Genomic DNA, 24064 nt, shown 5'->3' with positions numbered 1-24064 from the left:
CCCCTGAATCCCAACTCAAAACTGGCCTGGCTTGAGCAGAGAATGGAAATTTTAATGGAAAAAACCAGGAGTGGCTTCAGGCATCACTGGATCCAGGGGTCAAAGGGTGTTTTTAGGAATCTGTTTTTTTCCTCTAAATTCTGCCTTCCTCTAGGTTGGCTTTACTTTGGCTGAGATGGTCACTGAGATGACCGCCAACAGTGCCAGGCTTTTATCCTCCAGCCTTTCTTCCTACTGGCTCGGCCACACCAGCAGAAGTTCTGGGCATGATCCCCATTGGCTGGAATTGGTCACGTACCCGTCTGCAAACCAGTCATTGAGACTCTGGTTGGACAAGACTCGGTCATATGTTCACTTTATGGACCTGGGGGATGGGACAGCCCTACTTGAACCCTACGGGATGGGGCGAGGATGAGGCATAGTTCCCCAGAGGAAGGGTGTTCTAATAAGTCCTACTGGGCAGGTAAATAGCAAGTATCCTTCTCACGGGTGTGGGAGCTCACTCCTCACCGGGCTCTCTGGTGGAGGGGGTGAGAAGTCTGGCATCCCTGGTGGGGATATGCTTGAGCTCATGACTTAGTTCAGTTCCTGAGGCCAGGATCACCTGTTCACTTCCTAATCCCGTGTCTTCACGGCTTGAGAAGTGCTCTCATCCCCTGCAGGTGAACGCGTCCGCTGGATACTGTGACCCCCCTAGGGAGGCAGGAAAACATGCTCTGAGTGGCTCGTCCCAGGTCACTTAGCTGGGCCTCCATTCCAGAGTTTGTGACAATTCTGGAATCCTGGTCAATTCTTCCTTTCCCTGGTGGACAATTTTGGGGACAGTTACTGATTATACCCCTATCCTTGACTGACCATTTTGGAAATGGAGGCCCATTAATCATGGTGTAGCGTGTGGATGGTTCCATGTAATGACATCACCACCCTTGGAAAAACACATCTTACTGATGACAGGACTCAAGAGTCTTTCATCTGTCTAGGGTTTTTCAGTCGTGGCACTATTGATAATTCTTTGCTGTTGGGGGCTGTCCTGTGCATGGTCGGACGTTTAGCAGCATCCCTGGCTTCTACCCACTAGATGCCAGTAGAACCCTCTACCCCTGTCTTGACAACCAGAATGTTCCCAGACAGTGTCTTCATGGTTTGGGAAGTGCTCTCATCCCAGGTTTCCCCAGTTGAGAACCACTGAGTTAGAAGGTTGACCCGTGAGTTATTTTCTTACACCAAGGAGCCCTGCTATTCTGAGAGTGTCTATGACTTGCTTTCCTGGTTTTGAGATTAAGTGTCACCAAAGAATAACAGTCAGACCTTGGTTGGTTGACTGATTATACTTTCAAAGCATCCTTCCTGTCTGTACTCTTAGTAATCTTCAGGTTGTTCCTATAGAGTAGCCTGGAAAGTAGTACTGCCAGTAGATATCCATTGAACTTGTACTTTGTGTCCGGTATTCTAAATGCTTAACATTGCACTTATTCACTTTATTCTCACATTGATATTGTCTATAAGGTAAGACTGATGGGATGTATCCCTGTGTTTGAGGTATGGAAAATAAGGCACAGAGGTTGAAGGACATTCCCAAGGTCACAAGACTAGCAGGGAGTCAGCATCAAACGCAGAGAATACAGGTGGAGGACTGAGGTTGTGAGAAGCATTGCGATGGCAAGATGGGAGGGCGGTACCCAGAGTTTCCAGATTCTTCCTGCAGTCTGTGTAACGCCCCTGCTTCTCTTTACGCCCACACCTCTCACCACAGGTACAAGCGCCACACCAGTCGGGAGGAGGCAGAGCTCATTCAGCAGTTGGGCGCCAACGTCAAGGAGCGGCAGAACGTCTTCTTTGACATGGAGGCCTACTTGCCCAAGAAGAACGGGTAGGAGCTGGGGACCTACTCCCCAACCCCCAGCGCTGTGGGCAGATGCCCCGGCCTGGAGCACCTGGTCTGTGTGACTCCTGCCTCCCTGTTGGGGCTTGAGTTGGAGGTGAAAAGGAGGGAACAAGGGCAGGAAAGAGAAGGAACCTTCCTTACACATCTCTCCATGGACCCAGGAGGGGACCTCAGCCCCTCCCGTGTGGTAGTGACATTCCTGGAAGGGCTTTTTCAAGGAACAAGATGAAAGATCTGGTTCCCAGGATCTGCCACATGCCTGATGCCACCTGGGCTCCAGAGGAAAGGTGTTCTCTCTTAAGAGAACAAACATTTATGGAGAGCATGCTGTATGCCTTGCATCGTGCTGGGGGCTCTCCTGACGTCACTCACTTCATCCTCAACAACCTGGTGAGTCAGGTCCAGGAATCTGCATTCTTCAAGGTTCAGAGAAGAGACATTAGGGAATATCTTGCCCAGGTGGCTCAGACCGGGTTTGGCTGAGCCAGGATGTGAACACTAGACATTCTGACTCTAGAGCTTGTGTTCTTTCCATCTTCCTCCTTCAGAGAAGTCCCATCTCCTTCCTCAAGTGACATCACCGCCACCCTGTTCCAGAGAGAGATCCTTACAGTATTGTATCATGACTTGACGTGGGCAGCTAAAAGTACGTCCTGGGAAGCACCCTGACTTTCTTCCTGGTTTGGCCTAGCCCTAAGTCAGAGCCTTCTACCAGAGCCCTTCCTCTTGTCTTCTTTTTTGCTGTATTTGGTTAAAAACTCTAGGCTTTGGGTGGCGATAGCTTTCTACAGAATGAAACAGCATAACCTTCTTTTAGAGTGTGGCTCAGATCCACTTTCCCAGCTCCAATCTCCCTAGTCCTCTGTGCATGTTACATTAGTCAGGAGTCCTTGGACTGTAAATGACAGAAAACCCGACTCAGAGTTGCTTAATTAAAAATAGGGGATTTATTGGCTCTTGTAACTGTAAAGTCCAGGTGTATCTATAGGTATGGCTGGATCCTGCTGCTCAAATGATACTGTTAGGCTGTGTCCCTCATTTAGCTTTCTTTTCACTCTCTTTTCCAGCGTATGAGTTTTATTCTTAGGCAGGCTTTCTCTACAAGCTAGCCCCAGCAGCTCTGGGTTTGCATCCTACCCACTTAGCAAATCCAGTAGAGAATGCCTCTTTGTTCTTTAGTAGTTCTGGGAAACGTCCTGTTACTGATTCTTATTGGCCTAGATTGTGTCACATGATCGTTATTGACCCAATCGGGAAGTTGCACCACCTTGGCTGAACCTGGGTCATGTGCCTTACCCTAGAGCCTAGGGGAAAAGTGATTCTCTGAAGGGAAATTGTACTGCCCTTCTAGGAAGTGGGGACTATATGCTAGGTGGGAAAAATGGATGGTCTTTTCACACCTCTGCTCCAGGTACACCAGATGGGAAATGCCCCTAGAATTTACTCATAGCTAGAAAGAAGGCTTTCCTGTTCCCTTTTCTCCACTCAAACTTCTACTCATCCTTCAAAGCCCAGTTCACATGTTACCACCTCAGTGAAGCCTTTCCAACCCCCTCTCTCTCCTTCTGTGAAATTAACCCTTCTTCCCCTGAGATCTCATAACCCTTTATTTGCACCTTTATTAGTGTGTTAGAGTACAGGCTATTGTAACAGAAGCCTAATGGCACAATGGCTCAAACATGCGTGGTTTTTGTCTCTTACACACCACAGTCCAGAGGTGAGTGGACTCCTGAAGGCCGAGAGTGGTGGGCTCCCAAGGTCACCTAGGGACTCAGGGTCCTTTTCCAACTTACTACTTCACCCCCGCTTGGGGAGTTGTCCTCAGCTACATGGCCAAAGCCGGCTCACACCATCTCATTTTCAGGAAACAGGGAAGAGTCAGGCAGCAGAGGGCAAGCAGATCCCTTTTTACAAAAATGTTTGCCATTTCCTACTGAAGCCAAACACATACATACCATACGACCCAGAAATTCCACTCCTGGGGCTGTGTGTGTGTGTGTGTGTGTGTGTGTGTGTGTGGTGGAAATGAGTGCTGAATGTTCACAGCAAGGAAGCTAGACACAAAAAGCCACATATTTCATGAGTCCGTTTATACGAAATGTCCAGGATAGACAAATCCATACAGATGCGATGTAGATTAGTGGTTGCCAGGGGCTGGGGGGAGTGGGGAATGTGCTGATAGTGGGTATGGGCTTTCTTTTGGGGGTGATGAAAATGTTCTGGGATTAGGTGATGCTGATGGTTGCACAACATTATAAATATATCAGAAACCATTAAATTGTATAATTTATTTCTAATTAAAAAAATTTTTATGAGCTCACTTTATTATTTATTCTTTTTTTTTAGTTCCAGGTACACATAGTGAGTTGATATTTCTCTACATTACAAAATGATTACCACTAAGTTGCATACTTTATTTTTTAAAATTTTTTTAATATTTATTTTATTCAACAAGTTTCATGAGCATCTACTTTGTGCCCAGCACCATTCTATGTACAGTGGATAAAGCTCCGAATAAGTCAAAGTTTCTGCGCTTTCAAAGCTTACATTCTAGAAGGGAGTGGGGGATGAAAATATATATGTACATACACACATATGTACATAATATAATCATAATTTTTTTTTTATTTCAGTATAGTTGATTTACAATGTTGTGTTAGTTTCTGGTGTACAGCAAAGTGATTCATTTTTATACACACACATTTGTATATTCTCTCATATTCTTTTCCATTATAGGTTATTACAAGATATTGAATATAGTTCCCTGTGCTATACAGTAGGACCTTATTGTTTATCTATTTTATATACAGTAGTTTGTATCTGCTAATCCCAAACTCCTAATTTATTCCTCTCCCACCCCTTCCCCTTTGGTAACCATAAGTTTGTTTTCTATGTCTGTGAGTCTGTTTCTGTTTTGTAAATAAGTTCATTTGTATCATATTTTAGTTTCCACATATAAGTGATATCATATGATATTTGTCTTTCTCTGTCTGACTTACTTCACTTAGTATGATAATCTCTAGGTCCTTCCATGTTGCTGCCAATGACATTTCATTTTTATGACCGAGTAGTATTCCATTGTTCATATATATATATATATATATATATATATCAATCACATCCTTTTTTATCTATTCATCTTAAATTGTATGCTTTAAAAGTGTTTAAAAGTGTGAATGCTATGGCATGTGAATTATATCTCAAGTTAAAAAAAAAAAAAAAACATTCACAGCAGCTCTATTCATAATAGCCAAAAACTGAAAACAGGTCAAATGTTCACCAACAGTAGAATGAATAATTACATTGTGGTACCTCCACTCCATAGAATAATATACACAACGGGAAAGAAGGAACCACTGATGCAGACAATGTGGATGAAGCTCACAGACTTATTATTGAGGGAAAGAATCCAGACATAAAAGAGAATACATTGTATACATTTATGTGAAGTTCAGAAACAGGGAAAGCTAACACAACAGTGGGCATCCTTGCGGGGGGGGCGGTTTACTGACCGGGAGGGGGCATGAGGGCACCTCCTGGAGCTAGAAGCATTTTATTTGATCTGGGTGTTGGTTACATGGATATGTAAATATAGAAAAATTCATCATGTTGTATACTTAAGATTTGTATGCTTAGGAAGAGCCCTTTTTAAATTGACCTAGAAACTGTACACATGCCTTCACCTCATTGGCTGGAGCTTAGTCACGTGCTCACATTAGCTGCAAGGGAGGCTAGGAAACATGGTCTCTAAGCCAGCTGAAATGGGGAGAAATGGGTTAGTCATGAAGGTCATGTCACAGCTGTCACGTTCTCTACTTAATCATTTTCATTCTCGCTCCACATGAGGCTTTTACTGCTGAGCTTAGCACCCTGTTTTCTAATATCCGGTGCTCAGTGCTATGCTTATTAAGCTTGGATATTTTTGGTTGGGGACCACTCCTGGGGCCGTTAACATGGTGACCCTCACAGGTCTTTCCTTCCAGGCTCTACTTAAATCTGGTTCTCGGCAATGTGAATGTGACCCTTCTCAGCAACCAGGCCAAGTAAGTATCCCAGACAACCCTCCACTTGGCTTTACAGAATCCAGGCATCTTGCTCTTGCAACTCAGGAGAAATGGGGCCAAGCTAGTATTTTTGCATAAATAAAAAAACGTTCACAGTTGGGAGTCTGGCTTTGGTCTTTTGGACGAGACTCTGAGGTCTCTTCCTCAGTGGGTAGACCACCTGGGGGAGGTTTCCTTCCTTCCTTTCACAGAGTCAATACCTGGGGTGGACAGGACTGCCACTTTCCCATGAGAAATGGCCCCTGCTCCGTTCCACGCCTTGTTACACACATTCCTCCTGGGAGGTAGGCAGTCCAGTCCTGTCCACCCCAAATCCATCAGTTACCAGGGGAAATGGAGCCGTGGCTTTTCCACTGAAGTAGCTGGTCGGGGGAGGAGACCCTGTCTCTGCTTCCTGCCCATCACAGGCTTGGAACGTTAAACCAGGAGTCCAGGGACATGGAAGCTTTGCACACTGGCCCTCTTTCCCTAACTAATCATCACCGTTAATTCAAAGTCTCTCCCTTAGTGTGATCAGCAGGTCAAGATCTGACGGGGTCAGGGTCCTTCCCCCAGGTGGGCTATAGTTATGTGACCTTTCCTGGGGGTGTCTGTCTCTGCAGATTTGCCTACAAGGATGAGTATGAGAAGTTCAAGCTCTACCTGACCATCATCCTGCTCCTGGGTGCTGTGGCATGTCGATTTGTCCTTCACTACAGGTGATGGGGTGTGGTGGTGTGTGTGTGTGGGCATACGGGGGTGAGGAGAGGGCCATGAGAGAGGGATCCAAGATCTCTCTTGCATCTACAGCCTTTGGTGTGATAAGGTGTAGGGTAAAGAAGGACCATTTCTTTTTTTTTCTTTCATTTTTTAAAAAATTAAATATATTTATTTTTGGCTGCGTTGGGTCTTTGTTGCTGCGCGCGGGCTTTCTTTAGTTGTGGCGAGCGGGGGCTACTCTTTGTTGCGGTGCGCGGGCTTCTCATTGCGGTGGCTTCTCTTGTTGCGGCGCATGGGCTCTAGGCGCATAGGCTTCAGTAGTTGTGGCTTGCGGGCTCTAGAGCACAGGCTCAGTAGTTGTGGCGCACGGGTTTAGTTGCTCCGCGGCATGTGGGATCTTCCAGGACCAGGGCTCGAACCCGTGTCCCCTGCATTGGCAGGCGGATTCTTAACCACTGTGCCACCAGGGAAGCCCAGGAAGGACCATTTCTTATGGGAAATAGCAGTCCTGTCTGCCCTACATCTGTCCAACAAGTATCTACTAAACGGCTGCTGAAGCGACCTTTTAACGTAGTAGTTAAGAAAGAGCCCAAGTGGTCCACCCATACAATGTAATACTATTTGGCCACAAAAAGGAATGAAGTACTGACACATGCTATAACGTGGATGAATCTTGAATACATGATGCTGAGTGAAAGAAGCCAGATGCGAAAGGTCACTTACTGTATGAACCCATTTGTATGAAATGTCCAGAATAGGCAGATACCATAGAGACAGAGAACAGATTAGTGGTTGTCAGGGGCTGCGGGGAGGGGAAACGGGGAGTGACTGCTCTGGGCGACATGGGTTTTTATTTTGGAGTGGTGAGAATGTTCTGGAATTAGATAGTGGTGATGGGTGCACAACTCTGTTAATATACTGAAAACCACTGAGTTGTATACTTTAAAAGGGTGAATTTTATGGTATGTGAATTATATCTCAGTTACAAAGAGAAAGGCAGTGGGGGGTAGGGTGGGGAGAAAGGAAGGAAGGAAGGAAGGAAATAAAAAGAAAGGAAGAAAAGAAAGAAGGAAATAGATTGACCACAGACTGCCCATGTTTGAATCCTGGCTTTGAAACTTACTGGCTGTTGCCATGGGCAGCTTCCTCTGGATGCCTCAGTCTCCCCATCTGTAAAACGAGGGTGACACCAGGCCCTGCCTCCCTGGGTTGTCATGACAATTCAGTGTGTTAACACGGTGCGTGGCTCTGCCCAGTGCCTGGCACCCAGCATTGTGGTTGAGAGTGCCGGCTGCTCTGTTAGCATAGGACGAGGCCAGTGAGCTGAGGCTGCGCTGCCCCGGGGGTTTCGTTCCTCTCTCTGGCCCTGGCTTTTCTCCCCAAGTGTGGCTTGGGCATTTGGCCCACGTGTCAAGGGTTTATTTCCTGACAGGCGCTTGGCTGGGAGTCCAGTTGCTGGTCTGCCCACTTGAGTGTCCAAACAAAGGCTCTTTCAGGCCCTGGGCCCGTGGCGGCCTGCTGCCTCAGACCTGGCGCATTTCCCTGGAGGGCAAAGGCTGCTCACGCCAGTAACGCCTGCTCACATGCCCCCTGAAAGGGGTAGAAGTTCTTGATGTGCAACCAGATTGCCTTGCCCTGGGGCCTCTAGGGCCCTCAAAGGGCAAACCTGTGGTGTGTTGTCAAGATCTAAGGCTCACTGAGGGCCTGGCATTTCCATGTCTCCCATCCCTTTCTGTATTCATTTCCTGGGGCTGTCGTAACAAGGCACCACAAGCTGTGTGGCTTAGAACAATAGAAATATATTTTCTCACAGTTCTGGAGGCCAGAAGGCTGAAATCAAGGTTGAAATCACAGTTGGCAGGGCGGTGCTCGCCCTGAAGGCTCTAGGGGAGGATCCTCCTTTGCCTCTCCCAGCTTCTGATGGTGACCGGCAGTCCTTGGCGTTCCCTTGGTTTAAGACTGACTCCAGCCTCTGCCTCCGTCGTCACGTGGCTATCGTCCCTGTGTCTCTCTCATGGTCTTCTAATGAGGACACAGTCATTGGATTTAGGGCTCACCCTAACCCGGTATGACCTCGGGAATTTCCTGGCGGTCCAGTGGTTAAGACAACACGCTTTCACTGCTAAGGGCCCGGGTTCAATCTCTGGTCGGGGAACTAAGATCCTGCAAGCCGTGCGGCATGGCCAAAAAAAAGTAACCCAGTATGACCTCATCTTAACTAAATTACATTTACAAAGATCCTATTTCCCAATAAGGTCATATTCTGAGGTTCTGGGTGGATATGAATTTGGGGGGGGGGACACTGTTTAGCCCACTACGCCTTCTGTGGGTTAAAAATAGGGCAGGCGAGGGGGCCTGGATGGGCAGCTCATCTCTGAACCTCAGTTTCCTCATCTGTAAAATGGGAAGTAGTACTGTCTTAGTTTGGGTTCCCCCAGAAGAAACCACCCCCACAAGACAAGTATTTGAGTGCCCATAGTTTATTTGGGAGGTGATCCTAGGAAACACTGGTAGGGGAATGGAAGTGAGACAAGGAAGGGTTATCCTGTGGGCACCTGGAGTTCAGTGCTGCTGGGGAACTGTGGGACAGCGAAGGATGTGTCTCACTTATCCCACCCGAGGGGCGAAGGAGCAGGTGGTATTTATCCTCCGACTGCTGTCAGTCTAGGAAGGATTGACTCCAGAGAGTGTTAATCCCTCTGCCCTCCTGCTCTGCCTCTGGCACCAGCAGGGTGAGCTCTGGTGGCCTGAGAAAGCCTCTAGGCGCACCAGGAGTTGCACGTTCCGGCTGTTGGAAGCCATGCAGATGGGAATGGGTGGGGTACATGCACCTGCCATGAGAGCCAGCCCTGTGGGGTTGTTCAAGGGTCCAGAGAGATCGTCCACGTAAAATGCCTGCAGCGTTGCAAGTTCCCAGTAGTTAGTGTTCGCCTAGTGTGTCAGGTTGAATAACGGTCCCCAAAGATGTGCGTGTTCCAGTCCTCAGAACCTGCGAACGCGTGACCTTACATGGCAGAAGATCTTTGCAGATGATTCAGTTAAGAATCTTGAGATGGGGAGATTCTCCTGAATTATCCGGGTGACCCAGTGTAATCACAGGGGTCCTAGTAAGTGGGAGGTAGCAGGGTCAGAGTCGGAGATGTGATGACAGAAGCAGAGGTCAGAGTGATGTGAGGCCATGAGACAGGGAATGCGGGCGGCCTCTGGAAGCTGGAAAAGGCAAGGAAGTGGATTCTCTCCTGGAACCTCCAGAAGGAACACGGCTCTGACCTGATGACCTATTTCAGACTCTGACCTCCAGGACTGTAATAGAATAAATGTGTTCCTTTAAGCCACTAAGTATGTGCTCATTTGTTACAGCAGCAACAGGAAACTCAAACACTTTGGCAGGGCAGACTGAGACCAGCACCTCAAGCATGTCCCTAACGTGCCAGGGCCATAAAACTATTTTCACTCCTCTCTTTACTGATATAGGAAGGGACCAGTGGAAACTATGCTGGTAACCACCGCTCGCTTCTGGGGCTGCCTCCTGTCTGGAGATATCTAAGTGACCCTCTGCAGTGGGAGGCCATCTTCACTCCCCCGTTTCCTGTGCAAGTCAAGTAGGCCTTTGATTTCCTCAGAGTTAGGCATATGAGACTCATTTCTTGGACTCTGGGCGCTCTGTGGTGCTTCCCAAGTTATTATGACGGGACACCCATGGCTCTTCCTAGGCTGCAGGCACTGTTCTAGATTCAGCAGATGCTCTCAGCAGCTTACCCGGGAGGTGCTGTGACTCTCCCCACTTTACAGATGGGGAGGTGACGGCACGGGAGAATCACTGACTTGTCCTTGGTCCCACAGCTGGGAAGAGGCAGAGACTGGCTTGGAACTCGGGCCCCGTGTCTCCAGAGTCTGTTCCTGACCCTCCCGAGACTACCTCTGCAGGCAGTGGTTCAGCGGGGCTGAGAGTCTGTCATCTGTGACCATGAAACAGGGTCACATAGCTTAAAAGACACCTTCCAATGTCTTTTTTAAAGACAGCATTTAGTATATCAAATTGATTATTTGGTCTAAGATTTAAACAGATATTTTAATATACACATTTATGCAATATGTAGCATTTGTGCTATAATTGTCTACAAAATAAAAAGCGGAGCATGGGACTTCCCTGGTGGTCCAGTGGTTAGGACTCCACACTTCCAATGCAGGGCACGCAGGTTCGATCCCTGGTCGGGGAATTAAGATCCCACATGCCTCACACGGCGTGGCCAAAAGATAACAAATAAATAAGTACATAATAAATAAAAAGTGGAACAATATAAGTGAGCATAATAGGTACAAGTATCCATTTCAACAGGTCAAATTTAGTTATTATCAACACTAATGAAAGCACATTTCCGTATATTTAACCTTCAAGGCCCTACTCAACTGTCATCTCTTCTTTGGGGACTTTACACATTTAAGTAATTAGGAGTCTCTCATCTTCATTCTCACAGACTCTCCCAGACGTCTCCCAACGTCTTTTATTATTGTTAAAGTTGTATCCTCCCATTTCCCTCCCAGGGCCTTTGTAGTTGGGGAAAAGGATCTCCCAGTTCAGGGATAGAATGGAGGAGATCGGGGGTGTTCTCCCTCCCCATGCAGTCATTTCTGTTCCCACGACAAATGGATCTGTGTGACACCAGGAGGTACAGAGCTGCTTCCTGTTGGGGTCAAAGATAGAGTCTTTATCGAGGGCCCGTCAGACAGAGCCAGTGGCAGGGGAGCCCTCTGAGGGGCTGTCTGTTGCTGGCTCTGTCCCAGGATCCTTCACCCAGGAATGCTCATGGAGGGGGTCAACCTTCCCATTGTACAGATGGCAAAGTTGAGGCCAGTCAAGGTCACGCACAGCATGTCTAAGGCTCTCCCCTCTGACCAGGGCACAGCACGACTCTAGCTGCCATGTTCTGCCTGCCTTTAAGGCCTGTTCTGCCCACTGTAGAGGAGGCAGGGGGGTTTTTTAATTTATTTATTTTATTTTTGGCTGTGTTGGGTCTTCATTGCTGCGCGCGGGCTTTCTCTAGTTGCGGCGAGCGGGGGCTACTCTTTGTTGCGGTGCGCAGGCTTCTCGTTGCGGTCAGTGGCTTCTCGTTGCGGAGCACGGGCTCTAGGCATGCGGGCTTCAGTAGTTGCAGCACGCGGGTTCAGTAGTTGTGGCGCACAGGCTTTGTTGCTCCGCAGCATGTGGGATCTTCCCGGACCAGGGCTCGAACCCGTGTCCCCTGCATTGGCAGAAGGATTCTTAACCACTGTACCACGAGGGAAGCCCAGGGAGTTCTTAAGTTCATCTTTTTGTATGTGCAGCAAAGTTTACAGACGGTTTAAGGGGATGGAAGGAGTTTACACTGGAGTTAACACTGCAGATAGTTTAAAATTGCAAATTAGGTTTCCTGCTTAAAGTCCTTCTCTTGTCATCCCACCGGAAATTTCATATCAGACAGATGTCAAATTTAGAAGGGAAACAGGTTGTCGTGGGCTGAGCGGTCAAGGAAGGAGGGGAAACCTCAGCTAGAGCCTTAAGGGCGGGTAGGATTCATGTAGAAAGGTGAGCGGGGGGATGGGCATTCTAGGTGGAGAGAAGACACGCCGCCGCCTTCCCGGGGTCACTGGGGGTTTCTGGAGGCATGCCTCTGTGGGCGGTTCTCGTCCTGGTTTGCTGTCCAGCTGTGGTGGCGGGGACAGCCGTCCCTGGTTCTCATGCCTGCCCCCTCCGCCCCGGGCGCTGTTTCTCTATGCCAGGGTGACAGACGAAGTCTTTAACTTCCTGCTGGTATGGTATTACTGCACCCTGACGATTCGGGAGAGTATTCTCATCAGCAACGGCTCGAGGTAATTGGGGGCCCAGCTTTGTGGCGGGTATGGGGGAGCCAAAGGGAAATCTGTCATGGAGGTGAGGGCTGTCACCCTCGCCTTGCGTTCCCTTCCTCCTTGTGGGGGTGGGGTATTCATGACCGTTCAGACCCAGGGAGGAGGAAAACGGTATCGGCTGCTGCACCTCATTTGCTGTGCTCAGTCTCTTGCTTACAAGAAACCCTAACTCAAATGCACTACTTAACACAGTAGGAAATTTATATTCTCATATCAAGGAATGGGTCCATTGGCACTGACTTCAGGTAAGGCTTAATCCAGGTGTTCAGACAATGTCATCAGGACCCAGTGTCTCTCTGTCTCTCACCTTTGCCTTCTACTGTGCTGTTTTTATTCTCAGATTCCAGGTAGGAGCCCCCGGCAGCTCCAGGCTCACATCTTTATTTCTAGCATTCCCAGCAAAATAGGGCACGTTCCTCTCTTCCAAGAGTCTCACTGGGTCCTACTGGCACTCACTGATCACGTGCCCATCTCTGAACCAATCGCTGTGGCCAGCGAATGCGCCGCTGTGATTGGCTGGTTGTGAGCCTTGTGCCCACCCCCAGGGCTGTCAATGAAAGCCTAGAAGCTGAGTGTCAGGAGAGGAATGGTTTCGCAGAGGAAAATCAGGGTACTGTCACCAGAAGGTTGAATGGATTCTGGTGAGAAAAGTGGATGGTCCTCTCACAGGGCAATGAGAGTCTCGGGACTGAGTTAAGATCCACGACTTGCCACTTGCAGGACCCATTTTCCACAGGTCGGATGCCTTTTGGGGGTGTCCATTTGAACCTCTGCACACCATTCTTGTCCGTTTTTCCTGAAACAAAAAGTAACAACCTCCCACCCCTCCCCACTTCCTCCTTCCTGGGGGCTGGTAAGGAACGGCCAGGAGCTGTGTGTTTAAGATTGGGGTGTTTGCCAAACCCCCAAATAATTTGCCACCATCTTACTTCTCTGCCCAGTGGTCTCTTATGGCATATCCCTGCCCTGCCGGGCCTTACCCTGAACGTAGAGCCAAGAGGTAAGGACCAGGGGAACAGCAGTTCTTAGGTATGCAGCCCTGTAGCATGTAGCCCTTTAGAAAAGATCAGTGTTTCTCAAACTGCATTCATTCTTGTCCCATGCACACCATTTTTACCATGTCCAATATCACCTGGATGATAATTTTCTCACATTTTAAATCCATCCTTCCTTTTTTTTTTCTACTTAAATAAACATTAATTTATTTTAAAAGGGAACTATTTCACCACCATATGTGGAAAAGCAGCATCAATTGCAGGAAAGAGGAAATAGTGTAAAAATAGATTTTCATTTTCATTGTCTAATTTATTGAAGTCAGTAATCTTCCTTCCTGAGGCCTGCTATTTCTCTTCAGCGTGTGTATGTGTGTAAAAAGGGAGATGAGCAGATCTCGAGAGGCATTAAAGGTGTCCTAGCATTTAACTGAGACTCTCTCCTTGACTTAATCAGGAGAATGGAAAGAAGAGAAAACATGACTTCTCACCACGTGATTCAGTATCATCTAGTGTTACACTCAGGTACCATCTAAAACTTGGTGGTACATGCCCCATGCTTTGGGAAACACTGAAGTAGAAAATCTTACCAAATAAATAACATTTGTAGTTTTCCTTAATTGTAGTGAATAGTGTCTTCCAGCTTTTGGGTGGGGTCGGAGGGGACTCAGAGTAGTACATAGTGGGGAAATGGGCCCAGGACAATGGGCCAGGCTTTCTTGTTACTAATTCTCTTTGTGCATCCCAGGGCTTGCTGTCGGCCTTGGAGTTTCCTCCTTCTGCTGGACTCATATTAAGAGTGTTCAGGGACATGCTACATCTCTAACAGTCACTAACACTTTAGTAAGAGTTATCCTGGTCACTTTTTTCTGTGGATGTGGTTGGGGAGGGGGTGGTGGTCCCCGAGAGGAGGGAGCAGGACTGAGTGGAGGTGCCTGCAAGTGTGGGGCACACCCAGAAAACAGGGAGGAGGGCTGAAGGGGGAAAGTGGGGTTCCAAAGCCCCCTCACTTTCCTGACACTTTAATGGGGCCTTTTCTGGGGCCTCCCTAGGGCTTGTGCTCTGATGGGACAACAGATGTGTTGGTGGTGGGAGTGTGGAATGAGTGGGGTGGGCCCGTAAAGGTGTCTCGTTTTCTGGAATGACTGTGGGAGTTGTGGCCAGTTTGTGGGGGAGGGAGGCACGGCAGGTGGATGGAATCTGGGTGATTAAAACTTGTGACTCATCCTCAACATCTGTTGCGTATTCAGCCTCCATCCTCCCCCAGCTCCTTCTCAGAGCTGATTCCTCTCCTGGGGGCGGGCAAGGGAGATGCCTGTGAGGTTTCCCCTCACACTTGGCACTTATTAGGGAATAGCTAAGAAACCCTTTCAAGAAAGCACAGTGAGGAAGAGGGAGTGGGTCCGGATTGGTATGAATACTACCTTTCTTATTTCTGAAGCATCTCAGGGCTACCTCTGGAGCTCACAGTCGATACCCAGTAAACACCCCAGGGTCTATGTAGAAATGAATTGAACCCAAGCTCTGCAATGAGGGGAAGGTCATTGGAGCCATACCTGTGTTCGAAAGACAGCTGGAACTGAGCCATATGGGTTTCCTGAAGGCCTGCTGCCCAAGTTTTGGCCTGACGGGGCCTTTTTCGTCCTGTTCCCAGTTGCATCCAAGACCTGAATTAGGGATGTATTGGGGGAAGAAGGCCTGGAGAGGTGGGGTGTGGGGAGGATGCCCCCCATCATGGGCTGGAGCCACCCTTGGTTTGTGTCTGATGCTTCCCATGTGAGATGTAGCTCATTAGCTCAATTAGTGTAATAAGCAAGTCAACCTCCCTTGCAAATTTTGCAAATGACAGAAAACCACCTGATAGGAGTAAACATGAGGGGTATTTATGGGAGCATATGAATCGTTCAAGGAGGTCAGAAGGGCTCAAACAATGTAACAGCCCCCCTCCTTCTCCTTATTCTGTTATCTCCTTCACTGGCTCCCAGCAGCCCAGGCCAGCATTCTACCAGATCAGCAGTCCGAGAGGAAAGAGCATCTTTCCTCTACTGGCCTAGGGGTGATCTTGAGACAGACTTCCAATTGGCTAGGTGCAGGTCACATGCTCATCCCTGCCCCAATCACTGTGGCTGGAGGGATGCAGAGCCCTGATTGGCTGGCTCTGGGTGATGTGCCCAGTTACTTAGCTCCACTGAGCCACCCAGACTGAGTGTGGGGGTGAGGTGATTCCCCGAAGGAACGATAAGGGGGAGAACCAGAATAGGGAGTGATTGACAGGCAGTCAAAACAGATGTCCTCTGCCCTAGTTCCGGGCCAGAATGAATAATGAATCAGGAATCACGCTGGCTTTTCTGGCAAGCCAACCCCACCAATGCCTAGATCTGATGGGTTTTTATAAGGGCCTTTCCTAGGATACAGAGGTGTAGGGGTGGCAGGGGCAAGAGGGTGCCTCCGTGTAGAAGCCATTCCCCCAGCCGCCCAGATTGACCCAAAGCTCAAAGCCAGCCAGGGGTTGAATAGTGACTGCTGCCCAGGTCTTATGCACACACGCAAACATGGCTGAAGGGCCCTGAAGGGAGCTCTCCGGCCACAATCCCCAGATACCAGGACATGCTGTCCCTACATGCTGGCCATGCAGTGTGCCACCCTTCCTGGGGCATCTACCGTCTGCTCATTTAAAAAGCCCACAGGCTGCTGCAGGCTTCGTTTCTGTGGCAGAACGGGCCAGAGGGTGACTGCTAACGGGTGCGGCTTTCTGTCCGGGGTGATACGGGTGATACAAAATGTCCTAAAACTGATTGTGGTCGTGTTTGCACAACTCTCTGAATATACTGAAAACCACTGAGTTGTATACTTTAAATGGGTGAATTGTACAGTGTCTGAATGACATCACAGTAAGACTGTCGTATAGACACACACATGTGAACGAAACCAGCCCAGAACCCTGGGGTGTGCAGATGGACCATGGGGCTGCTGAGCGCACGCTGGGAAGAGGCCATTTTTAGCCTCTCCCAATGCCGCTGAGCTGGGTTTATTGGTGGCATCTGTCAGCGCTGGGCTCTGGGCACAGTGAGCTGTGAAATTAAAAGCTGCTGCCCAGCCAAGCTTGTGGCCCAGAGCCTGTGTCTGCCTCCAGCCGTTCCCGTACAGAGAGGGCATTTCTCAAGGGACCTTTGCGGGTAGGACAAAGGACAGTGGGGCTTGCCAGGCCTCCAGGGCTTGCAGAAACTTCTTGGTAGCTCTTCAAGCTGAAAGGCTAAGGATGGGGCCAGCTGTGTTTTCAGTCAGAAAATTAGAGCCAGGGGTCCTTGTAGACTCTTGACGGGCAAGACAGGGACACAGGGAAGGGGAGACTGGGAACAAACAAGTGGACGGATGTCTCATCCTGTCCCTGAACTCCCGTGGCACCTGCATCAGTCTCCTGTCACCTCTGTGCTGGTGGCATCTAGACCAGCTGCACCTCCTGGACATCACTTTTTTGGTTTCAACATTTCTTGAGTACCTACTGTTTACCTGATGCTGTTAGTGGTGGGAATAAAGAGCCACCTAAAACCTTGCTCGTCAGCACAGCCCCTCAAGCATCCACAGGCCATTGCCTTAACCCCCAGTTTATGGCCAGAACTTGTTTTTTTTTTTGGCCACACCCTGCAGCATGTGGGATCTTAGTTCCTTGACTAGGGATCGAACCCACGCCCCCTGCATTGGAAGCACAGAGTCTTAACCACTGGACCGCCAGGGAGGTCCCTTTCATTCCTTTCTTTCTTTTTATTTTAATGGCCAGAACTGTTGAAGGGCTGCAAAGAGAAGACAGGGGTAAGATGCTGTTCCTGCTTTTATGATGTCTGTGTTCGGGCTGGAAGGTTTTAAGAGCAGTCAGATCCACTTATGAGGACAATGCAGATTAAAGCCTCCACGACACACCAATCGTCACATAATAAGACTGGGAGAAATTTTAAAACTGGGTATCCAACATTGGTGAGGGTTTGGGGAGCTCGACAGGCTCCACTGAGGATGGGAGTGGAAATGGGGATAGCCGTTTTGGAGGGTAATTTGAGAAGTAACCACGCACGTGCCCACCGACCCAGCCATCCTGCGTACTTCCTGGTAGCTGCCGTGGAGAAACAGCGTCATCGCACGGGGGGCTTCCACAGTGTGTCGTGGCATCATGGAGCATGATAGCAACATTTCAGGAACGGCAGAGCCACATCCTGAAATGTCGTGTCGCATTTAAGAAGTCAGTGACAGGTCCACAGATAGCTGCCTGGGAGTCGAGACAAGAAAGCAAGTTGCAGGATGATTTTAGTTCCAAAGAAAAGTCTAATCCAGCAGCTCGTCCCCCAAACCAGCAGACCCTCAGGTGCCACCGTTTGGTGAGCAGGAGCGCCCTGGACCCCATCTCCCCACTTGGCTGCACTCCAGTTCTCTCCCGAGAGAGTTCTGGAAAGACAAAGGTTGAGTGCTACTCGCACGTGGATGCCTCGGGGGTCCCAATTCCTGGCATCCCAGGGTGCATTTGACAGGGCAGATTGCTGCCACATCATGTTCCGATAACTGAGCTCCTGGAGAGGGGCCGGGGAGCCCAGCAGAGGCCTGAAACACTCGGGGACTTCGAAGGATAAAGGCTGCCTGTGACACTGCGGAGCGGGTGACAGCCAGGCTCCCTGTCCTGCTGTGGAGTGAGAGCCCTGAGCTGGGGGACCGCTGGGCTCTGACGGCACGGTTCCCGCAGCTTCTGGACTGACTGGGGCGAGGGCCTGCTGTAGACGGAGGAGCAGATGAGCCTAGGGCATGGGGCTCCCAGAGAGAAGCTGCGTCGGGGATGGTGCGAGATGCAGCGTGTACAGCCCGTTGTCTTTCTGCATCTGTGTGGGGTAACGTAGGTAGCTACAGCTCTGCATAAACGTGTGCGAGTGTTCTGTGTTTATTCAACACGCTTACTGAGCACCTGCTCTGAGCCAGGTGTCACAGATGAACAGACAAAATCCCTGCTCTTTTGAGCAGGGAACGGGGTTCAGGAAACAAATGAGAAGAAAATAATTTCAGATAGCGCGAGCACCATGAAGAAAATGAAGCAGGGTAGTGTGTTACAGATCGGGGCTGTCTAGCTGTTTTATTTATTTATTGTTAACATCTTTATTGGAGTATAATTGCTTTACAATGGTGTGTTAGTTTCTGCTTTATAACAGAGTGAATCAGCCATACATATACATATTCCCCATATCCCCTCCCTCTTGCGTCTCCCTCCCACCCTCTCTATCCCACCCCTCTAGGTGGTCACAAAGCACCGAGCTGATCTCCCTGTGCTATGCGGCTGCTTCCCACTAGCTATCGATTTTACATTTGGTAGTGTATATATGTCAATGCTACTCTCTCACTTCGTCCCAGCTTAACCTTCCCCCTCCCCGTGTCCTCAAGTCCATTCTCTACGTCTGCGTCTTTATTCCTGTTCTGCCCCTGTCTAGCTGTTTTAGATAAGGTGGTCAGGGAAGGCCTCTTGGAGGAGGTGACAGTTGGTCCGAAATTTGAACTTGGACCAGGAGCCAGGCAGGCCAAGGTCTTGGAGCAGAGAGGACAACAAGTTCAAAGACTTTGTTAGTCTGCTCAGGCTGCCATGAAAAGATACTACAGACTAAGGGACTTGGAACAACAAAAATTTATTTTCTCACGACTCTGGAGGCTAGAAGTCAAGATCAAGGTGCCAGCAGGATTGGTTTCTCCTGAGACCGCTCACCCCTGGTGTCTCTTCCTCTGCTTCTAAGGACACCAGCCCTGTTGGATTAGGGCCCCACCCTTATGACCTCATTTAACCTTAATTACCTCTTGAAAGGCCCTGTCTCCAAATATACTCACATTTTAAGGTACTGGGGTTAGGACTTCAACGTAGGAATTTGCGGGGGGGACACAATTCAGCCCATAATAGACCTCGAGGTAGCAATGGGCCTGGCAGATTCAAAGAAAAGGATGCTTGGAGCCTCTTAGGGTGGGGGGAGGGGGGACGGGGAGGCGGGGCTTGGGGTCATGAGGAGGTTAGGGATGTGTTCTGAGGGTAGTGGGAAGCTGCTGGAGGCCCGAGTGCCTCTCTGGGTCTCTGTGTGATTGTGCATCTTGTTGGACAGAAAGAGAGAAGTCCTGGCGTGGGTACGTTTCTTCCTCCAAGGAGCTGTCTCTGGGTCACAGGGCACCCCCCCGCAGACACAAGCTGGGAAGCAGGGAGACACTTGCGTTTCTCTCCCGGCCTGAGCTCCTTTTCTTTCTCTTCTTTTAAGAATCAAAGGCTGGTGGGTGTCTCACCACTACGTGTCCACGTTCCTGTCTGGAGTGATGCTGACCTGGTGAGTGTCCCCCGCTGTGCCCCAGGGCCTCTGCTCACTCTCCCCAAGGAGCCAGTGAATTGAGCACTGGTGGTGGCTGAGGGGTCCAGATGCAGGGGCCTTATGGCCTGACATCTGGGCCATGACGTAAAGCGTGAGCTTACGATGGGGCTGCAGGGACACCCCAAGTCGGCTGGGGACTTCTCCGAGGAACGTCCTGTCTGCCTCCTGGCCGGGGTGACAGCAAGCGAGTCTGGACAGAACAAGCACAGGGACGAGGCTGTGACTGATGGAGGGTTAGGGGGAATCGGTGGGAATTTAGGCTTCAAGATGCCTGCCTGCACTCCCCTGGTTGTAGAATGGATTAAAGCAGTGATGGAAATTACCTGGTCCAGCCCCAGGGACATGGCGATAAAGAAGGTAGAATTGGGTTTTAAATCTTCTTTTCTCTTCTGGTTGGAACAGAGATGGGGTGGGGATGAACAAATGGTTTCAGAGCGGGGGCTCATCTTTGCTTTTCCCCCACTTCTCTGCAGGCCTAACGGACTGATTTATCAGAAGTTTCGCGATCAGTTTTTAGCGTTCTCCATTTTCCAGAGTGAGTGTCTCTTGCTTGGATTCAGGGGAGGCTTGGTGTGGCTTTCACTGATGGAGTCTGTTTTGTGAAGGGTGTGTCTTGTGTGGAAGGGAGGTGAGACTGGGGGAAGTCCCTGGTCGGCCAGGGACAGGGGAGGGTCCCAGAAATCCAGAAGGAGCCATCCACCCCCCATCAACTCCATCCTGCTGCCCAGCCCCTGGCCTTAAGAGAGCAATGTCTGACCCACACCCACGCCCTGGATCTCCAGCCACTGCCTTTTTCTTCCCTGGATCAGAACTGGACCAACTGTACCCTTCAGGAACTGAGGGGTGTTGGGGGCACTAACTCTGTTTTCCTCAAAATGGAAATTTATGTTCTTTTTCTCATTTAAGATAGCTCTGGATTTATATACAACGAGGGGTTACCTCTGAGAAGCAGAAATTGGGTGGTTGGGGGACAGGGAGAGAGTTTTACTCTCTTTACTGTTTGTTCCCCTTAAATTTGATGCCAAGTGCATATTACCTATTCAAAAAATACAATTTAATTTTTAAATAAAACCCTGCTTACAGGCAAATACAAACATAAGCCAAGAAGGAAAATTACATATAATTCCACCCTTAGGGTGTTAATTGATCTATGTCCTTTCAAACATTTTTATTCATAAATATATATATATACACACATATACTGCATTATGTGTAGTCTACAAACATGGGATCCCTCTACACAGCTTTGTTTATAACCTAGTTTATATTCTATTAACAATTATCGTGGGTATTTTTCCACGTCAACACGGAATTCTGCCTCCTTAATTTTTAGTGACTACAAAGTACCCCATTGTATGGAACTGTCTCTTTCATGTCTTGGTGCTGGGAGCACACAGCTCCCAGCATGGTGCCACCATTCCAGCAAGCATCTGATGAGTGCCAACTGCATGCCTAGGAAAGCTCCAGAAGTTTCTAGCCTAGTTGGGGCTTAGTTGCAGTCTCAGATAACCTGAGCTCTCTTTGAAGGAATAAAAGCAGGTTCAGACGCGCGCGCGCGCGCGTGCGTGCGTGCGTGCGTGCGTGTGTGTGTGTGTGTGTGTGTGTTGGGGGTGGGAGGAGGTTGTACCCTCTGGGCAATGGAGACCTGCCAGCCTGCAGTGCAGGTGTCGCTGGGTCTTCCAGTCCCTGAGCTGGGCGCTGGGCTCCCCCTGCAGGCTGTGTCCAGTTCCTGCAATATTATTACCAGAGGGGCTGCCTCTACCGGCTGCGGGCCCTAGGGGAGAGGAATCACCTGGACCTCACGGTGGGTGAGTAGCCTAGCCTGGGGGGTGGAGGGGCAAGCACCGGCCCTCCCTGCTCCCCCAGACCTCGCCCTGCACTCCTCACTGGGAACAGGTGCCAGTAAGAACCTGACAAGACCTGCCACACGCGAAGCCAGTCTGCCGACCTCACCCCAGTTGCTTTTCTTTTTTTTTCTTTGGTTTGACATATATACACTAACACAGTTGCTTTTCATAATTCGTCGTGGGATTCCATTTCAGCTGACAAGTGCGAGACCAGCTGTGGGCCAGGCCCTGGATGCTGGCCTCTAGCTTCTTTTTAAATGGATATTTTGTGTCTGTGTCTTATGATGTACATAATCTTAGGCTAGTGTTTTTACACTTATGCAATTTATGTGTGCTTAGCTTTCACTCAGCAAGGTGGGTGCCCCATTAGGAAAAATCGGAGACTCCTCATCTAAACTTTCAGGGGAAAGTGTGGTTAATAAAAACCTTCTATCTTTTAAGATGGTCATTTCCATCGAATTACTCTGCACAGTAGGCTCTATTTCATCAAGACTCGATTGAAGTGATGCATGCAAAAGCCAATTATAAAATGCAAAATCCCGTGCAAATTAAAGAAATTACTAGAAAGCTAGTGCCGGCACATCAGTGTTCTGTAAGAGTTGTCAGCCCACTTGGTTCACGGTGACTTGAGGCGTGAGGGCAGTCAGGCCTGGTGGCAGGTGTTCTGCATGTTTTTTCCTGGGTTACTTTCCTAGTGAGCGCTCACCCACCTGGAGGAGGTGAGGGCTGTGCCCCTCCCCCATCCGTGCGTTTGAACCTGGCTAATCTCAGAGTGACTGGCCTGCCTGGGCCACCTCACACGGGCCCTTCGCTCCCTCCTTCCTCCCCACAGAAGGATTTCAGTCCTGGATGTGGCGAGGCCTCACCTTCCTTCTGCCCTTCCTGTTCTGTGGCCACGTGAGTCCCCCTGGAGTTTGTGGGTATCCCCTACACTGGGCAGACCCCCCGGGAACAGAAGGTCTTCAGGGCTCTCCCTCTCTCACCAGCCATTCCCGAGCTGGGCCCCACGGGGTCCTGGGGCTGAGACGGCCCCAGTGTCCAGGGATGCCAAAGGCAAGAGCCGGAATCGGCCCTCGGGACCAGCACGCCCAACCCCAGGCGGGGTGCCCCAGGTTCATTTTGGGGGGGCTGTCAGTGTCTCAAGGGCAGTTGACGGCAGAAGCTGCGGGGCTTGGCGCTCTCCCTGGGCTTTCCCACGTGGGTCTCCAGGGGACTCCGGTGGGCTGAGCAGTGCCTGTCTCCCCTCTCTGCAGTTCTGGCAGCTCTACAATGCCATCACGTTATTTGAGCTCTCCAGCCACGAGGAATGCAGAGAATGGCAGGTATGGGGGTGTGTGTGTGTGTGTGTGTGTGTGTGTGTGTGTGTGTGTGTGTGTGTGTGTGTGTGTGTGTGTGTGTGTGTGTGTGTGTGTGTGTGTGTGTGTGTGTGTGTGTGTGTGTGTGTGTGTGTGTGTGTGTGGAGCGTGTGTGCGTATTGGTTGGGGGTTTCCTGAGGAAGGTTGGGGCCGCTCGGGGAGAATTCCTTCCTCAGCTCCCCCTGCCCCCTGCCTGCCCTGTAGGGCCCTGCAGTCCAGAGCTCGCTGCAACTGGGGCCTGGGAGACCGTGGGAGGGAATTCGGGAGACCAGGGAGCCCCTCAGTGGTCTGAGAAACCCAAGGAGGTTCGCGCTAGGAGGGGGGCCGCGGGAGGAGCCCCCCAGGACTCTGCCTGACCCCGTAGGACTCACACCCTTCACCCAGTTAGCCCAGATCTCTCTTGTGCCAAGGGGGTTCTGAGCTCCCGGGGGGCGCGGGGGGCATTTCAGCAAGGAGAGCTGACCCAAGCCGGCGCGGCCTTTGCCTTCTTTCTCTTGTGCTTTCTGCCTCGCCTTCCCTGCCCTGGGCACCCCCTTCTCTGCATGCCGCCCGCCCAGGTGTTCGTGTTGGCGCTTACGTTCCTTGTCCTCTTCCTCGGCAACTTCCTGACCACACTCAAAGTCGTGCACACCAAACTCCAGAAGAACAGAAGCGAGGCCAAGAAGCCGTGAGCCACGGGGCCGGCGCCCCTCGACCCCCGGACTTTGAGACTGCAGGGGATCCCTGGCGACACCCTCGCTGCCGGGTTCCTCCCAACCAGTGCCAGTGGCCACTGGCAGCAGTGACCTCAGGGGCCAGCGGCATCGCTGGGAGCAGAGCCGAGGCCCCGGTCCCCGGCCGGACAAGAGGAATGTGACCCCAACCTGTCCGTGCAGTATTAGCCCGCCCCAGCCTCCCTATTTATGACATATTTAATATCGGCTCACCCCCTTCCCTAGAATCTGCCGCCTTCTTACCCCGCT

The 24064-nt window shown here is 50.0% G+C and overlaps 1 protein-coding gene across 3 annotated transcripts in view; it reads left to right on the top strand.

Moving 5' to 3' along the window:
• Positions 1-24064, top strand: part of TMEM120B (transmembrane protein 120B) — a 46923-nt gene extending 22859 nt beyond the window's left edge. The window contains exons 4-13 of one of the 3 annotated variants that reach the window (XM_060027992.1): positions 1754-1870; positions 5869-5928; positions 6552-6647; positions 12409-12498; positions 19793-19858; positions 20374-20435; positions 21616-21708; positions 22580-22644; positions 23001-23069; positions 23724-24064. In XM_060027992.1, coding sequence (XP_059883975.1) covers positions 1754-1870; positions 5869-5928; positions 6552-6647; positions 12409-12498; positions 19793-19858; positions 20374-20435; positions 21616-21708; positions 22580-22644; positions 23001-23069; positions 23724-23810 — 805 coding nt within the window. In that variant the 3' untranslated portion in view covers positions 23811-24064. Of the gene's footprint in view, positions 1-1753; positions 1871-5868; positions 5929-6551; positions 6648-12408; positions 12499-19792; positions 19859-20373; positions 20436-21615; positions 21709-22579; positions 22975-23000; positions 23070-23659 lie in introns of those variants that run through there. The other 2 variants (XM_060027990.1, XM_060027989.1) reach the window with 2 other exon arrangements.

The sequence above is a fragment of the Delphinus delphis genome, chromosome 13, assembly GCF_949987515.2.
Source record: "Delphinus delphis chromosome 13, mDelDel1.2, whole genome shotgun sequence".
NCBI lineage: Eukaryota > Metazoa > Chordata > Mammalia > Artiodactyla > Delphinidae > Delphinus > Delphinus delphis.
Note: the sequence above shows the minus strand (reverse complement) of the source record. Positions and strands in the feature narration are given on the sequence as shown.